The sequence below is a fragment of the Sus scrofa genome, chromosome 16 (assembly GCF_054392235.1).
Source record: "Sus scrofa isolate SSC_HxYL_T2T_F1_AM1 chromosome 16, Sscrofa_HxYL_maternal_Yorkshire_Landrace_v2.0, whole genome shotgun sequence".
Lineage (NCBI taxonomy): Eukaryota > Metazoa > Chordata > Mammalia > Artiodactyla > Suidae > Sus > Sus scrofa.
Window position 1 is genome coordinate 76,785,238 of NC_139398.1, and position 18,953 is coordinate 76,804,190.

General features: G+C 41.3%; 1 protein-coding gene across 5 annotated transcripts in view; it reads left to right on the forward strand.

Annotated features, from left to right (window-relative positions):
- EBF1 (EBF transcription factor 1) overlaps positions 1-18,953 on the forward strand; it is a 394,923-nt gene that overhangs the window by 279,374 nt on the left and 96,596 nt on the right. For 3 of the 5 annotated variants that reach the window (XM_005672579.4, XM_005672581.4, XM_021076602.2), the window contains exon 9: positions 12,657-12,790. In XM_005672579.4, coding sequence (XP_005672636.3) covers positions 12,657-12,790 — 134 coding nt within the window. The remainder of the gene's footprint in view (positions 1-12,656; positions 12,791-18,953) is intronic. The other 2 variants (XM_003359834.5, XM_003359836.5) reach the window with 1 other exon arrangement.

Here is an 18,953-nt window from a genome sequence, read left to right on the forward strand (position 1 = left end):
CACAACTAAGATTTTTACGGGACTTTGGCTGTGTTTACGTGATTGAAGTGAATATTTTCGCCAAACCGAGAAGCAATTTCAGACAAATCCCATAACCGAAGGGTAGTTGGGGTGTTTTAAATATCTGACTTTATCAACCTGTGTGGAGTCTCCAAGGCTCAAGTTCAAGTGTTTCTCCAAGATTCAGTTACCTCATCTATAAAGTGGAATTTAAAATAACATCTCCTTGCCTCCACTTGGAATTGACACTAAGAATAATTGAGGTAATGTATGGGTAACCCCTTTGAAAACTTAACAGGGTTAGTTAATTGTCAGGTAATGGTTAAGTGCAGAGGACTGTCTATCCAGTTAGTGAATGGAGGAGGTCCCTGCCTTGAAGGGCTGTGTGGACTTTGGGTTGATTTGCATATGTGTATACATGCCTGGTTGTACACACACACACACACATATATCAAAATAAAAGTTCAAGGAAAAGTGCAGCAAGTAACCAATGAATGGGACAGATGTGAAGGATTTCACTGAAGGGTTATTGTTTTGAGGACTGGCTTAGAAACAATTTCCCAGGGAAGACCAGTCTTTTGGCAAAATACCATTTCAGTCGAAGTGAGTGGTATGACCTTCTTGAAAGAGAAATGGTGGAAATATGCAAAGCCTATTTGGAGACTGAATTTAGCGAGCCTGGCATCATGATCTTATATGCTTTTTCCCCATCTTCCTCCTTCTCCTGCAACTCATTTTCTTCATTCTGTTTCACATGCATTTATTGCTTCCTCTGTGCTGAGCTCTGTACACATAGATTAACTCAGTGAAACCTCACAGCAGTGGCATGAGATAGGTTCTCTGATCTCCCATCTGAGTGGTAGAAACTGAGGCTTAAAGAAGGTGAAGGAAGTTGCCCAGAATGATAAGTGGAGAAGCTGGAAATGAGCTCAGACCTCTTGCATCTGGAGCCAGTGGTCCTGCCGCGGAGTCTTTCCTCTGGTTTAGGAGACGTGGGGAATGATGTTGGAAGGGGAGAGCCAGCCAGATCCGTAAGGGTGGACTTGATCCTGTAGACTAAGGGGAAGCAACAGAAAGCTTCTAGGCGGGGCAGTATCGCTTTGAAAGTGGGCCTCAGAGGACGCTTAGGGTTTTGGTGTGTCAACATGACTTAGAACAAAATTGATGACTTCATAGTAGAAACGAATCACAAACAGGCAGTTTTGAGTACTTGCTCTTTGCAGTCCAGCTAGAACAGCCTAGACCCCAAAGAATAATTTTGGAGGAAGCTGAGTCAGTCTAACATGGAGGTCCAATGAAAGTGGAGTTCCCACTCTTCTCTGCTCCTCTGTCTGGATAAGGTTGATGATGCACATCCCGGTGCTGTGACGTCACTGATCATCACCACGGAAACATCTGTGCTCTAACAAACATGGGAGTGCAGCATCACCGAATCTGTCAGGGAGGAGAGGAAACTGGCTCAAAATGATAAGATTCTCATAAAAGTTCACTCAAATACATTAACAGTAGCAGCCTCGATCATGGAGAGAAATGTAAGCTGTACCGTTCTGAAAAGCACAGAGCAGGGGCTGTGTATTACTTAAGGTTAGGCAAGGTTGCTTTCGAGATGCTGCTCACATTCAAGACACAGTTTCCTTAAAAAGTCACTCTCTATGCTGTCTTGCGTGATGATGGTAGAAATCCTTCAGGAGCACAGAACTTGTCTCCCAAACTGCTTACAGAAAATCTTCTGCATAGCAGAGAAGGCTAACTGGGGACCCCTTTGTTGTTCTGGGAGAGGGCTTGAACAATCGGAAGCAGAAATGACAGGGGATGCGGTTTGTGTTTATTGTTTGATGAGTCAGTGGCAGCATTAGTCGTATAGTTACAAAAATTGATAGCTAAAAGATGACACTTAGCCCTCCTAAGTATTTATACAAGTGCGCACTGATGCATCAGATCATGGACTGAATCCAGCTCTAAGTCATATTTAGGTTTGGTTTGCGTGGTGCTTAAAGAAACAATGTATTTATTGCTTTATAATTAAAGATAAAGATTTTTTATATGAAAATATGAATGTACACATTCGCTTAATATTCTGAAGAGCTGGTGGTGCCAGTAATGTTCCCACATTCTCAAATGGCACCAATTAGATTAAACTGAGAGGTAATGTTCCCTGAGAAGCAGAGTAGGAGATACACTCTACAGTTGGCCACACTCCCCGCCTCTCCCATTGTGTCGCCCCTAGACCATTTTTTTTTTTTACTTACCCTTCTGCCTGGCCCTGTGAGTTCTTGATTTTGTGATCACTGTTAGAGAGATTAGAGCTGAATAGTTCGTAGCACAGTTCCTGGCCTAAGGAGGGCCCCTGTAAATGGTAGCTCTAATGATTCTCTGTCCATTACAGGCTCAGTTATTTACACTTGAACATAGATCAGCGCTGTCCCATAGAACTTCCTGTGGTGATGGAAATGTCCTGTCTCCTTACTGTCCTGTATGATAGGCCCTAGTCATAAGTCACAGGTAGCTATTGACCACTTGAAATGTGGCTAGTATAACCAAGAAAATTACTTCTATTTTTATTTAATTTTTTTAATGAAAAAAAATTAAATGACAACAGCTACATATGGCCAGTGGCTACCCTATTGGGCAAAAGAGATTTAACGAATGGGGTTGAACATCTAGTGAAGTGTTCTTGTTTAGGAGAAAATGTGGAGGAGAGATACTAGGGCTGTATGTGTGAGCATGTTCATTTTGGAAGCGGTGACTTATAGTGGGCTTCCTCAGGCTAGCTTCACTTGCTCCCAGAAAGAGGATCACCTCTTTTCACCTGACTAGAATTCTTGTCAATTTAAGGAGCCAAATACATATGTTCTATGAGACGTTGTATGTACATTCATAGCAATAAGCCTAAGTCATCTTAAGCTTGAGTGGGAAGTTTCGCTGCTCTCTGCCCCTTGACTGTCCACTTAAGGGTGCTATGTAAATATAACAATCAGACCTAGTGGAGAAAAGCCTACATTTTTGATGAGCAGCTCGCCTCTGCCATTTATGATGGCATAGAGCCAGGAGCTAGAGTTACCAAGGGAACTGTATAGAAAGCCAACAGGGCCCTGCTTGATTGCTGGTGGGGTCCTGTCTTCTGAGGGCTGGGGCTCCATGGGCTGCTGGCTTTTGTGTTTCCCTCCCAACCATATATCCAGCACATCCAACGACCCAGCACATGGCCATAACCCAGCCACAAAGTACAATTCTTATAGATCCCTCTTATTTGTTCATTTGCACTGGGGTTTGCTTCCCCGAGCCCAGCAGCCAGAGCCCTCCTCTTTCCCTGTCACAGGATTGGAAACCCCAGAACCGTCTCCCAGGCTCAGGCCCCTTGGCAATTTACTGGCCTCTGTCCTGCAACTTGCCCCAAGCCAGCTTTTCCAGCTGAGAAATGAGGAACTTCCTTGCTTCTGAGGATGCATGCATAGGAGCGCAAAACAAGCCTCAACCTGTTTCATTGAAGAGGGAGTTCGAGATACAAACCCCCTCCCCCCAAAAAAGACTCCTTAAAAACATAGAAAATCTAATCAGCATAATAGAAATGGCTGCTATAGCTAATGTTATCAAACAGTGACTAATACCAATCCCCTTGTAAGGAGAGTAAGAACCCAACATACATGAATATATTCTGCTTGGATCATTCATCCAGTTGGAATTACATGTCATCTGTTCTTATAGTCAGAATCTGCAGAAAGGATACAGGTCTTCCTTTTCCATCTTTAACTGCAAACATCAATGTAAACTCCTATTTGGACAGTGAATCGAGGAAGTCCTAGAATTCAGTAGGAGGAGTGAGACAAAGCCCTCTTACAAAAGTGATTCTACATACTTTTAAATTCCTTCTTAGGAAATTTGTTTTTGCAAAAAGCATGTTTTCTACAAAAAGACCAAGCTGATATCAACTGAAACTAACTAGTGACAGGTTAAATCTCTGCACATATTTCTGTTTTTAATGGGGAATTTTGTCCAGCTCCCAGACACAAGGAGGCTAAAAATTCATATTCAGATAAGGAAAGGCAAACCTTGGAGAACAGATGGAGCAGAGTTCAGCATAAAGGTTTAATCCTATCAGGCCGATTCCTGTATGACCATCTGGATAATCCGGCACACACATTCAAGGCCTGTTAAAAATACGGCTCCAGCCAAGATTAACGTCACAGATTTTCCACTAGACTTGCTCATATTTGACTTTATGATTTTCCAGGCCCAAGAAGATTGCTTGCAAATAAAGACTTGAGGATTCCGTGAAGAAGCAGTGACATGGTTTTTTTTTTTTAAAACCTAAAAATTGTTTCCTCTTTTCACAATATTGGGTGTCCATTTTTGGAAAGTTATTTGCATTTCTCTTTTTTTCTCAGACTTTCCTATCTAGAACTTTTCAGGATAATCAGGAGGATTGGGCTAAAAATAATTTCGTGTGTGAAAGTTCTCCTCCTCAGGAAGAAAAGAGTTATTTACTATTGTGTAATCAGTGGCAAGTGAATTTACTATTGTTGCAACAAATATCACAATTGGATCCATGAATAATTCATTTTGAGGACGCTCCCACCCTCCACAATAATTTTCTCCATTGCTTTGCAAAGGAGTGGCTGACAATCATAGAACAAGACAAAAAAAAAAAAAAAAAGAAAAAAAGAAAGAAAGAAACTGATGGCATCATTTGCTAGCTGCTCTAGGATTAATATTTTGTACATTTTAATTGTGGATTTGGCAAATCAAACTTGAATTGGTGAGTACATTCTCACTGCTTGGATTTATAAAATTCTGAGCTCCCGAAGTGTTTTTAACAAACAATTTTTGCATATTATGAAACAATGCTGTGTTGCGTGTCATTAAATCAAAAAGCCTTCAGTAAGTCTTTAAAGTGCAATTTAGAAGTTACAGGTACATCAAAATGTCAAGATTTTTCACTGCTAAATTGTTAAATAACTCTGTGCAGTAAACCTGCACAGAGTTCTGGCTCTCAGATAGACAAACTCAGAAATCCAAAAGTGCTTGTCCTGGAATGGTTGGGTTACCAGGTTGTCACACCAGAATTTCTGTCCTTCCCTTGTTCAGATCTGTGTCCCATGAGTGTAGAGGAATTTTGCTCGTTCAGAATAGAATAAGAAATCTGAAGAATAAACAGGAGGTAGATAGCATTTGAGCTGGATCTGACTTTAGCAAAAGGCATTGTTTGGAACTGAGCCGTGGTGCTGTTTATAGACACCTAGATAGCCCTGCTAGGTGAACTCTGCCTTAACATAGATGGATACTGGATCTATGTTTCCTTCTCTCAACTATGAATTTTCCTTTTCTTGTTTTCTCTGAGAGCCATGAATGTTGTCAAAGCAAAGGGCTTTCTTGCCAAATGAAATCACTTTGGAATAAAGGATGCAAAACCCTTGAAAATTTTGATTTTCTCGTTTAATATTTAAGAGGTTTAATTGCATCTGGGGTTGAGAAATACCTAAATCATGGGTTACATTACTCGTCAAGGTGACAAACACACCATCACACACAAACACACATACAGGGGGAGAGAGAGAGAGAGAGAAAGGCTGCTTTGCATCCATAGCACATGTTGTTTTGTTTTTTTCTCCCCCCATGTAATATCTAGACGTGCTAGTGGATGGGGCCGTAAATGCAGACAAGTAACCAAACCAAGCTAAATAAAACCCTTATAAACAATCAAATGCTTAACTTCATGGAGCAATTACTAGAGAAAATAAAGGAAGGCAGAAATAAATCTGGTAACTAAAGTTAAAAGTAAGAGCATAACCATCACAAAGACTGCTTCCTTGTGAGTGAGGAAACAGTCAAATAGGTGTATTCATCTGTTTATTAGCCGATTAGGAGTCTGTGGTGAGGTTAGCATTCTGAAAGTGAAGTTTGTATCCTATGGTCTAGGGTTCAGGTCAGACATAACTGCTACTGGTTTCTAAGGCTTCCAGTTGCCGGGTGGGTGGGTGAGCTCAGAGTAGATCTACCTCCTGTGCGTGGTGAAAATATACAGGGCTAGGCTTCCTGTAGGGTCACACCCTCCGTTTGCCCCCTTTCCTGGCCAGTAGCTACCAGTTGTTAGGATCAAAGAATGCAGGTGTTGCTGCTGAGAGCAGTCAGGAAAGTCATCATTTCACTTAGAAAAAAAAAAAAACCCACAGCAAAAACAATAGTTCCGATTAAACAGGAAGGGCACATTCTGTGCGCTGAGTCCAAGTGGGGGTGCTTTGTGTCCCTATTAGTCTGTGAAACAGGCTTGCTCCCAAGCACGGCCTCACCAAATCAAGTAGATAACAAGGGTGAAAGGCCTGAGATTTTATGAGGTCACAAGTGTCCCAAAGAAATGAGCTGAGCTCATGGGTTTCTCAACATTTTCTGCCAAGTCTCCAGAATTTGGGACAATAACATTAAAGTTAATTCCTCATTTTTGAAAAGATTGCTATTAATATTCATTCCAGGCAAATGAGAACTCCCCCTCCCCCCCCCCCCCCCCGCCAAACATTCTACTTTGTAAATACTGAGGCCAAATCCACCTCTTCAGTAAACTTAGCTATGTTAGCAAGTTGCTGAATTGGCAGTTCCTATGAAAGTTTTGCAATATACTACATGACCTGAAATAGTGAGACTATGGTGTATTCTAGTAGATAAATAAACTCTGGTTAATGGGGAACTGATGCTGACAATAATTATTATAGTAGCAACTAGCATCCTATGTGCCTGGCCCATAGTGAAACAGCAAAACCCAAGTAGGCACTTTGTGAAATTTGTCTGGGGTCTATGAAGTGGGTACCTATATGGGCACTACTGCTTAGAGAGAGTAAATGACTGCTTCAGGGTTGCCCTGTGTGGCAGATGTGGAATTTGACAGCTGGAGCTCTTGCCCGTTTTCAGATGTGCTCATACTCTGATTGTGAAAGTCAGCTTCACACAACTGCATCTTTCTGTCTTTACTCAGAAGCCAGTAAGGGCCGGTGTCGGCATCTTCTCCTCCCCTGTAAGCATTAGTACCTGCTCTGTAGAAATGCTCACGCATAGAGAGTTCTGGTTAATAGAATTCTGGAAAAGGAGGGTTTCCACTTTTTTTTTTTTCATGTACCATGCATAACAGAAATGGAAAATTACCCTGTATACACTTAAGTGGAATGTCAAGATTTAGAATGGGATTTGAACATTTCTAAATCTGTGCCTTTGACCAACAGATTGAGTGTTGCTTCCCCATGGTATTTAAATACAGGAATGGAGAAAAGAGCCAAACAGCACATGACTAAGGAGGTTTCCATAATGGGACATCAGCTGTCACAAAGGCCTCATTTGGGGGATAAGAGATGATAAATGCTACACCTGGGTCATCTGGACAGCTACCCCCAACAAGTGTGGTATTGATCACAGCACAAAGAGATTGCAGAGGCAGAAGTAAGAGCAGCCCCAGGACCCTGCTGATAGCTGCACACACCACTAATTCACCTCAATGGGCAGGCACCTCTGAGCTCAATTAACCCTTATTCCCAAGGCCACCCATAAACCCCGAGGTAAACAGGGCTCTCCTGGCCTTTGCTTTCTCTCAATGAAATAGATCATTTCTATTGGAGGCTGAGGTGTGATTCCAGCTTATAAATTCACCTCACTAATAAAGAGCCTGGTACTTCCAATATGGGTGAGCCAGCCCTCGAATCTTGTAACACTGATTCTGTGAATCAGAAAATTTCCAGCTGCTGAGGCCATCCATGATTTCTTCTGCCTTCCGTGGCCAGTGGAAAGAAATATAAATGCTTTGGAGGTAGGGCCGGTGATAGAATTGTCCCCGGGTGCAATTGTCTGCACACGGAACATTAGTTGTTTAATATGTACTGGAAGCTGAATGATTTCTTTCTTTCACCTTTTTTTTTTCTCTTTTCCTCATTCTTCCCTCTCTTTTCCTTTTCACCACAACCATTGTGCAGAAGCAAATTGGAAATCTGGTAATTAGGCCCTGACTCACAGTGTAGTATTAGCGTCCCGAGCCAAAGTTCAACACCCTGAAATGAAATTTAAACCAATTAATCTGTTAGATTTTTATCGCTTGTCCGTGTTTTCTCAGCAATTCCCCCAGCACGTGGCCTTTGATCAACTCTCATACAAACGCTAAAATGTGTGCCTGCTGCTTGCAAGATGGGAATGACATTAACATGGTACTCAGAAAACAATCAGAGCAGAGGAGCCCTCAAACAGGCAGGGCATAGTAATATTTAATAAAAGCGCACACATAATCTTCAGAATTAGCATTTTGTGCCTTGCAGTACCTTTGGGAGAAGAGCTTTTATTTGTGGAGTGATCATTATTATAACAAAGAAGAGCTACCTAATAATTTCCACTTTAACTCTGCCATGTGCCACGAGCATTTCAGAGCCATTATGCTAAACTGTGGCGGTGTAATCATGCTATTGTCGTAGTTGGAAGGGGGGGAATCTCCTTTACTTGGGTGGCTGATGGGGGTGGGAGGAGAGGTTAAAAAAGAGAAAAGAAAGAAAAACCAACCCAAAGTTTTATTTTTAATGAGATTTAGAACCAGGAATTGGCTTTCTGTCCTTGGGGATACCCACAGTGTGAAAATTCATTGGTGAGGGAGAATCTTTTATTAATTAAATCAAGATTTGGCGGGTAAAAGTGGTTTTGTATTCAAATCCACCCCCTTCTCCATTGCATAATATTTTCTTGGAGATAGGATTGTATTGATTATTACACTCCTGGGCTGGATTGAACTCTTTCGTGAATCTGTTCATCTTCAGATTTCACTGAAAACAGCCACTGTGACTGTTAGAAACTATCTTCCCTCTGCATCTCCCTGGATATCTTGAGTGAAAGAAAAACAAGTCCTGGGCAGCTGCAGACTTCCTCTGAGCTCAGAGAAAACATTCCCAAAAAGAAGAGGGAAGGGGAGGCTTAGGGTTTGTTAGCACATCCATCCAGTTTTTTAAAAAATTAGTATCAGTTATTTGCTCTAAAAACTACAACCTGTATCTCTCACAGAATGAGATCCTCTGCTACAATTTATTTTTCATTAAAATGTATTAGCTTATTATGTGCCCATTGGAAAAATTCCAACCATACAGATATAGTTCGTAGGAAATTTAACAGTCTCTCTTCTCTTTCAACCTCATTCTAGTCACCTTCCTTTTTCCTATGGACCTACTGGGGACAGTTGGTGTCTATCCTTCCAGACCTTTGTCTATCACACCTTCTCACACTCATGCATACAGTCTCATTTGTGTCATTTTTTGATTTAATAGGATCATGCTATTCATTATTCTGTAGCTCGCTTTTTTTACTTACTAACAGACTTTGACACCTTTCCACATCAGTTTATAGAATTTTTTTCATCCATTCTAATGACACTCTGTATATCTCATAGTTGTACCATAATTTATTTAACCACTCCCTTATTGGGGGGCACTTAGACTCTTGAACTTTTTAGTGTCAATACTGCAGTGAAATTTGGGTACCAGTAGTTTTAGGCGCATTAGCAAGTAATTCTTGGGCTGCTTTCATTCCAGCAAGTTTGTTAATGACTAGGGTAAAAATGTAAGATGGTGACCTATGAGTTATATCTAAGTCCATGAACTTTTTTTAGCCTACACATTAAAAAAATTGAATTAGTTGCCAGCATTTAAAGATTGAGACATTTCACATAAAATTCTGGGTTCCTGGCTTCTTTCAAAAGATTAGAAGACCAGATCACAGTGGCCTGCATTTATGTGGAGATACCGCAGGCTGGAGCCTTCCCTGTTCAGTCTCAGCAGCCAGCCATCCATCTCATGCTTATTCCGAGACCCTGCGCTACTGTATTAATTTGTGTTTTTTGCCTTGGCCTCTGTGGATCTGTTCCTAACAACTGCTCTTGGGCCTGATCCATTTAGCTAGTCAGTGTTTTCTATATTGCATTCTTGACATTTTAGGGTTTTTCATTTGGCAGACTATCTCATGCATTATTGGGTACTTAGCATCCTTGACTTCCAGGTACTAAATGCTAGTGACATCCTGTTCCCATCCCTCTCTCTCAGTGGGATAACCCATGATTTCTTTTGATTTTCCAATCTTCCCAGTGGAGAGATACAACAGAGCTTCCTCTCAAGACTGCTATGACCCATATTTATAGGAACGCCTTTGGAACCCTTAGAGGTCTCAACTTAGAAAGGGCTGCCTGACTTACTTGTTCTAGGACTGGCATCTAGTTCCTAAGCAGGGATAGTGGATTGTGTTGAGCACAGAGGTAGGATGGATAGAGGGATGTCACTCTTTTCCTTTAGTTTTTCCTCCAAGGCTTTTTTTCTCCCCTCCAAAAATGACTAAGAAGGTGGTATCATATATTCCTTCCTCACCAGGTTTTCTCTAGAACTTTGATGCTCACTTATCTCTGACTAGTGGACATGTTACTTTGTTTCTGGATGGTTGGAAACATTATCACTTTCCATAGGAAATGTTTGAAAGTATACACATGCATCTATACGGATATGTACTTACACGCCTTCTGTATCCTACAAAGAGAAAATGGAAAAGAGAGCTGGGCTCAAGTCCAAAATTGGCAGTTCTTGACCTTGCTATTATAACTTCTTTACTGTAGTAGGGCCTCTCAAAGATACATCAACACCCCCTTTTGCCTCCTTTTTGTGAAATGATGAGAAAGCCGGGAGAAGCCCATATTTAATTAAAGAAATATGCTTGTATGATTAAAGAAATAAAATGTTAAAAAAAAGAAATCCCCAAGCTAATACAAATAATAAACACCAAGATTATTTTTTGGTTTATGAGGGTAATCACAGGGTCAGTGTTTAATGAAACCATTGGTTCTCACACTTTGCTGTCAGGCAGGACTCTTTCAAGACCAATTCAGTTCGCCAGTGTCCTATTCTTCTCAGAAATAGCCAGGGACTCAGTAACACCTTTTCTGTTCCACTCTAGCAATGAAATACTTGCACCAAGTGAGAAATTAAGAACTATGATTTTGAGACATTAACTGGAATGTTTCCAAACTGCTTGTATTTTAAGAATTTTATATAGTTGTTAAATGTAATTTATCTCCCTTATAAACTGTTTGGAATCAGTCACGATACTCTACCCCTGGTTTGGGAGTATTCAGTCATGCATTTCAATATGGTTACTTATAAAGAAAGATTTTAAGAACAAGTCCTATGTCTGGGGCACATTGATCACAATTTTTATGTGTGTTAAAAAACTGGATAAGAATTTTCAAGTTATGAATCATTTACATTTTCTTGATTAATTATTTTGTTTTGGGGAGAAAGTGGAGGAGAGAAAATGCATCTGAACTGCCCAGTTTTACTTGTAAATGCATTGCTGTGATTTCAGCCAACATGAAATGTTTAGTTTGGAGATTTCCAAATTTCTCTGTGCAATTTTATAAGATTAATTTGAATCAAAACCAAGCCCATTCTACTTGTTTGTGTGGTGGCACGTGAGCGATGGTCCCCCCGGGCCGAGCTTAATATTTTCTTTTTCTTCTTGCAAAAGTTAAAGCATGATATTTTGCCAAATTTGACAAAGTCCAATAACTTTTTGCCAGTTCTTTTTTTTTTTTCCCATTAAAATGAACTGGTGCTCTCATTGGCTTCAATACTTGGAAAGTCAGTCCAGGGTACTTAATAAACTTTTTATTAAAGAAGAGGGTCTCATTTTCTCTCCTGACACAGTATCTCCTTTGCTTTAGAATTTTGCTTTGTTCCTGTTCATAAAAGTGATCGTGAAAATAGCAGCATGGCATCATGGAGTTAAAAATCCTTGGTGACACGAAAGTACTCTCTGAGAGATTTCAAAACCTACAATTACATTTATGCCCAGCATTTCTATTGAAGTCACGCCATGCTCATCAGGCAAACCACCTCCAGTCTGCTTGGAATCACAGTACTTGCAAATTATTTCCCATCTCCAAGGGCCATTTATAATGGAAAGAGGAGATAGGAAGTTTTGAAAAAGCCAGTTCTTGGGTTTTATGCCTGGGAATGACAACAAAGCAAAGGTCATGGGACTTTCTGTGGTTCAGCCCTGACTCAGCTATTTGGTTACATAATTCACCCTGATTGACCTGCATACTTTGTGTCTATAAAATGGGATCCATGACATTTATTGAAAGAATCTTAATGATTTTTAATCAGGAGTGTTGCTCCGTTAATATGACAGATAGAATGCATGGAACAAGAATGATGTTCTGCTCCAACCTCCTCTCTTTCTTCCCTTCCCCTTGGACAGCAGTGTTTATCTAAAAATGTATGAGTTTTCTTTTCAGGAGATACATGTAATTACGAAGCAATTTTATAAGATTTCTGGTATGTTCTAAAAAGTCACCTGTTAAAAAAAATCTTCAGCATTTCCTAAATTAAATTTTGCTTTTATGGTTTATTTCATCAGACATCAGGTTTGAAAAAGATTTGGGTAAAATATAGGTATCTTAATAGAAACAATGAAAAGAATGCTTTTAAAAACTGAAATGGCACCCTGAGGGTTCGGGTCCTAATGTGACTAGGAAATGCTGAGATCTTGAGGGACTTTCTGTGCGTGAAAAGATAAAAGATTTTTTTTTCTTTTTCTCAAGTCTCCCATCATTAAAGTTTGGTTCTAACAGCAGACTCCTTCTCTTTTTCATGTGTGTTGAAAAGCAGCTACTCCCTGTATCAAAGCCATCAGCCCGAGTGAAGGATGGACCACGGGAGGTGCGACTGTGATCATCATAGGGGACAATTTCTTTGATGGGTTACAGGTCATATTCGGTACCATGCTGGTCTGGAGTGAGGTAGGTGTTGTCTGAACATTAATATCTAATAGCTTGGTCTAGTTGAGGATACTGTCTACACTTGAATTTCTAATACGAGGTGTAGAATTTAGTGGTGCCACTCTGGGTGGGCCAGCTCCAGGACTCTGCAGGACTCTGGAAACTAGGAAAGATGGGTTGGGTTAACCAGGAGGCATCACTTTCTACTGGAATCACTTCTACCCACTGGCCCATAAGCACCAGGAGAGCTTCTGTTTTGTCATTTATCCTCATGGGCTAGCCATGGTGTGGAGGTGCTAACTGGGAGTTGGAAAGGAGATGCAAAGTCACAAAATATATAGGCAAAGCTCTACTCAAACCTTTAACGAAGTAGTACTCTGTGAGTATTTGTCGATGGCGTCTATGGTAGGCCCATCTTCAAGGAGCACCATTCATGTGACAGTAATAATCCCAGGCGTAGGTGGTTCTCCACTCATTCTATGACTTTTCGTCACAGGGCTTCTTTCAGCCCTAGGAATTGATAACGCTCAGGCATCCCAGTGTGGGACTCCAACCATATGAAAATGACCACATTTTGTTTTTGCATTACTTTCCAAGCACTGTGATTGTTATTTTAACCTTCCAGTTTAGCAGGCTTGTCTGGCAATAATCAACATTAGCTCAAGATTACAAAACATCAAGTTCCCGTCATGGCTCAATGGTTAACAAATCTGACTAGGGACCATGAGGTTGTGGGTTTGATCCCTGGCCTCACTCAGTGGGTTAAGGATCTGGTGTTGCCCTGAGCTGTGTTGAAGGTTGAAGATGCGGCTCAGATCCCATGTTGCTGTGGCTGTGGTGTAGGCTGGTGGCTATAGCTCCAATTGGACCCCTAGCCTGGGAACCTCCAGCCCTAGAAAAGGCAAAAAAAAAAAAAAAAAAAAGCTTACAAAACACAAATATCACCATTATATAGAAGCCATGGCAAACTTGCCTTTGCTTTTAACTTTGGAACTTTGATTTCTTAGCCAGCATGCCCAGAGCCCCTTTTCTTTCACCTTCCCAAAATTTAGAGTGAAAGCAATGTTGGGGCTGCCAAATACCGCTGAACTCCTTTATCTCACACACTTCACAAGTGTTATCAAATCGCTCAAGTTTATTGAGACTGACTCTATGTCAGGCACTGTGCTGAACTCTTGACAGAGATCATCTGCACCTTTCCTCTACACCTCGAGGTCAGTATACTCAGTGTGTATCTTTTCCTGGTAGATACCGAGGCTGAGAGAGATACAATCACATAACCCAAAAGTAGCCACCCAGAGCTCCTGGAGTGTGAGCGAAGTGTATGTGGTCGCACAAAGAAGTCAGTAGTAGCAGCACTGGAGCTAGAACTCGGATTTTCTATTTGCATTTCTAATTGTCCTCCCCTGACACCACCATTCAGTGCATCCAGATATTTTGATTGTGTTTCCTCTGTAGAGGGGCCAACAAGATAAACAGAAAGTTCAGAGTTGGATGGTTGAGTATGTTTATCTTACCACAGCAGAGCCTGGCCTTCTTTTTAAGCCTTCTCTGTGCACATCCCACTGCCAGTAACCTCTCCAGAAAGCCCCTTGCCCACTTGAGCTGCCGATGCCTTTGTATCTCCCATGCAGCCAACCAGCGATATGCACTTGGCCAAAGAATCACAGCTCCCCTAAAAAGCTGAGTCAGAGGTGGACTTCTCAGTCCACCAAACTCATTGTTGTCTGAGTTGGAATATCCCAGGCATGAAGGTGAGCTGAACTCTCCTGGCTGATTGCACCCCATTCTTTGTTGGAAAAGTTGGGGTATAAAATGAGAAGCAACACAGACAAGGCATATTTTGCTTCAAACCCAGTGTCTTCTTTGCTGCTCGAGGCAGCTATGCTCATGGGGACATCCTTTCCCAGGTTGCCAGGGCTGTGTCTTCACCCCTTTCTAGTCCTCCTTCTGTTGCTTGCCCTGGACTTTGTGGGAGAGGAAGAATAAGTAGAATGTGAATTTCTTACTCTGTGTCACAGCAGTCAAAGTGAGGCATGTGATGTGGGGCTCAGAATCAGCCATATCATTGACTTCTGAGAATAAGTGGGGTCAGTATGACACTTCACACACCTCAGTGGGTGTGAAAGAAGGACTTCAGCACATCAGGAAGTTATTGATTTGTCCCTACGCCTTGTTCCCAGTCAAGGTCTCTCAGTTTCCTCTTGGTTCCCCCGTTTTCTTGCCCTCTTTTGAGAAAAGATAAAGGGGGTTAAATGCTAACTTAAGTTTATCTAAATTGCTTTAAAAGATCTGTTTCCATAAAACACAATCAAAATGAGTCATGAAAAGGAAGATCCACCGAGAACATACCTTTGTCCTCTCTCTGTTCTTCCACTGCCCCTGCCCTGCGCGTACCAGGAGCCCCTCACAATGGATCCTGTGGGGTGTGGGTGGGGTCCCGCTGGGAGGCGAGGGTGGGGGGAACATGCTCCTTCTTTGCCCACCTCCTCCTCCCAAACTGCTCTCATTTGTGGCTGCATCATAAATTGGCTCTGACCCTTCCCTGGTGGAAGCCTGCCGTGTCATAGTTTCCAAAATGTTTTAGCAGATATTCTTTCAAAAATAAATAAATCCCCTGCAGCATTAGGAGCTGGACGTCTGGATGGGAGGCTTTTAATTTGGGCTGTTATCATCATGAGGGTCCTGACAGAAAAATGAGCCTTGCTGAGGTGAACTTTTTGTAAATATTCTCAACTAAGTGTAAATTTAGATCTTCATCCAGGCTATTGGACAGATATAATGTTCTCTCTTTTTTAGTGCAGGGAGAGAATTTGGTACTCTTCCAAATCCCCAAATCCACCGTATACTGCTGAGAAACTTGAGAAACAGCTCACATTGACTAAGGGTTTTCATGTACAGGCAATTTATGGGTATTATTTTCTTCAACCCTCATTCTATGTTAGATACATATAAGTAAGCTGAGTGTCAGAGAGGTTAAGGCATTTGCCAACCATCACACAGACAGATAGTGCTAGAGATGGGATTTGAACTATACTGTATGTTTTTACAAAGGAAATACAAGCCCAAGTTAATGAGAGAGCAAATGGGTAGAACCACGTGAGGGAAGATGAAAAGAAAGCGCAGAGAAAAAAACAAAAAACAAAAAACAAAAACATGCCCTGTATCCAAGTGGTCTGGTAGTAGAAGGAGTAGTCATTGCAGTTCTAAAAGTAGTATAGCTGTTGCCTTTAATTTTGGTAGGAGCCAAAAACTGGAGCGGGGGTGGGGGGGCATTTATCCAGGCCTCCCCTGGATAGAATCATAGCTTGGTAAAACTGTGAACATTAAAAGATGGTATCTAGGAATGTAGAGTATGACTAGCATCAGCTCACATTCATTGGGCACTTAGTTCTCCCTGCCAGGCACCATGCTAAGTGTTCAGTGTGGCTCTCACGTGAACCTGATTGGAGAAGGATGTTAACCCACACAGTCCAGCTGCAGGGCTCACCTACTTAACTGCCCATGATTTAGCCTAAGCTCATGTTTTTACCCTAGGGTTTTATCATGTCCGACCAGGGAGGTGACCACCACTGCCATTGATGCCTTGTACTAGAGGGTACCTTAGCCTTTACCATCACCTTGCAAGGTGAGGTAGACGTGTTATGTAGAGAATCAGAAGTAAGAGCAGTCCCTTCATTTTCTAGTTGAGTAAGTTCGTGGGTAGAGCCATTGACTTACAGGGAAAATTTATCCTTATGTAGGATTATGCTTTATGTTAGGAGCAGGAGACAACCTCTTGCTTTTCCTGTATAAGTGACCAAGTTACTTAGATATTTATGACAGTTACCCTGCTTGCACCTCATCTCTAGAGGAGGACCCCAGATTGTCTAAAGTTTTTGTCTCTAGCCACATTTTCTCTTGAGGTTATGCTACCTCTGAGATTCGGTACTTCTAATTTTAAGGAGACTTTTAACTCTTCCCTCTTTCCTCACTCTGTAGCCCAAAGCACTTAAGAAGCAGGCTGGTGGGCCAGGACAAGAAGATAACATTTTAGATTAGCGGCTGATACTATTATTTGGAGACTTTTTTCAGCTGGGGAATTTAAAAAAAAAGAGCCAGAGAAAGCAGGGCTGGCTTAATTTACCCTCATCTGTGCTCTTCTCCTAACCAAACCAATCTTTTGCAAATGAGCAGTTCAGTTTAGCTCACTGATTGCCCCCGGAGGGTTGGTAAAAAGGTGACACTCAGTCGTTCCTAACTTAGGGCTGCCTCTGTGAGCTCCCAAGTTTGGGGTGAACCACATGACTTGCGAATTTGGTTTACCATCTTTGTTAGTCTTCCTTATTGTTTCTTGCCTTTTCTCCTCTCTCTCTTTTTACAAAGCAAAATATTTTACTGATACTGTTGTGTTCCTTATTATGTCTTATTCCAGAAAATTAAAAAAAAAGTCTTTGTGATGTTTTATATATAAATCCAGGGAAACCAACAGGGTTTATTGTGCTAATGTTTAATGTTGGTTGAGTTTTTTCTTGACGAGAGATGTACTTTGTTGTTTTTGCTTTTCTACCAACGTGTGATTTGGAGGATGGCTTCTGTACTGGCTTATAGAGCTAATTATTATTTCAATATCCCCCTCTGAATTCCTCTAATTTCTAAACAAAGAATGCTAGTTGACTTGCCTTCTGGCGCCTAGCACTGGGATAAGTACTATGGGTGATTAAAGTTAGCCTTTGTGGGATTGGGTGCTTTATTTGGAAAGACAGCTTGCTCCTAAGTAGAAAATTAGGGAGTTACATAATATATTTATACAATCCAGAGTTAAATTTGTAGCTTAAAATTCCAGGCAAGGTTCTAGAAGGCAGAGAGTGTAGTATAGTCAGAAGTAGACTGAATAACCCATCAAGTTTCTATTATGTCCGGGTAGATCCCTGTGATGGACATTTTAGGTTCTCATGATCCTTGTATTTAGTTAGTGAAATATCTGAAGGAATTTATACAGCTTAAGGTATTTAAGCTGCCTGTAAAAAGTATCCAGTGGTGGGATTGGCCAGGAGCAGAGGATGAAGGCAACTGAAGACAACCATCCAAAGACATTTCACAGGGTAGCAGTGACTTAGGAGCCAGGCAGGAGACCCTGAGTAGTAATTATGGTCCTTCAGTTGCCCAGTGAGAGGACTGTATTTTAGTCATGGGTGGCCCCCAGACCTCCATCTCTACATCTGAAAATGAGCGTCTTAGTTGAAATCATCTTTAAAACCAGCTAAAACACTAGTCATTTCTTTTCTCTAGAGCTCACTCCCTTGAGAATCCCCCAGCAGTAAGAAATGTGGGAATGAGGATGGGTGGGAAGCAGCTTCTTCTACTGTTGTTCTTTACTTTTAGAACACACTTGCAGCATACAAATATCATCTTGTTTGCAAGAGAGTCTTTGAACTTCATCAAAATGATTTAATTAGCCCCCTAAACTGGATGTCCCTACTAATATGTCTCCAGTCAATGTTTTCATCTTCTACACTTCAGATTCTGGTATCAGATATAAACCTGAGACTTATACCATGGTGTTGCTCTAATTCATTCCATAAAGTTCTATGGAATATACTAGTTCTTTAGGCTATCCATAGGAGATGAGGGGGCACTTTTTCCCAGTGAATGTGGGAAATGTCGAGTCAAATAACTGTGACTGGTCCTGGTTCTAGAGTTTTTGAGGCACTTACCTACACTTTGACGATCAAGGCATCGTATATAGCAAGTTGCAAATTTTTGTAACCATAGAACCCCTTGTTTTTTCCATGGATCTCCCTATAGGAAGATATATTGACAATGGCTGAAACGCATTTGGATTTCTTGTTAATGAAGTCAAGTCATGAAATCCAGTCATGAAGCAATTAGACATAAGAAAATCATCTGAAATATTTGCAGAGTATCACTCAGAATCGAATGTTTGGAGCCATTATTCTTTAATGCTGCAAGTCTCTGAACAGAATTTCTCTCATATTTTGCATCTGGGTTTAGTCCGTGTGCACTTGGCATTAGATGCCATGTGATTTTGTAGGACAGCTATATTTAAAGAGTGCCAGGACCACTTAGCCCAGAGGGGAGAAGCCAGAGTTATATCACTGTATGAACCAATAAGCCTCACCAGGGGCCAGACATTGTCTTTTTTATCCAGATGAATGTTTTCTTCAACTGCATTCCCGGGACA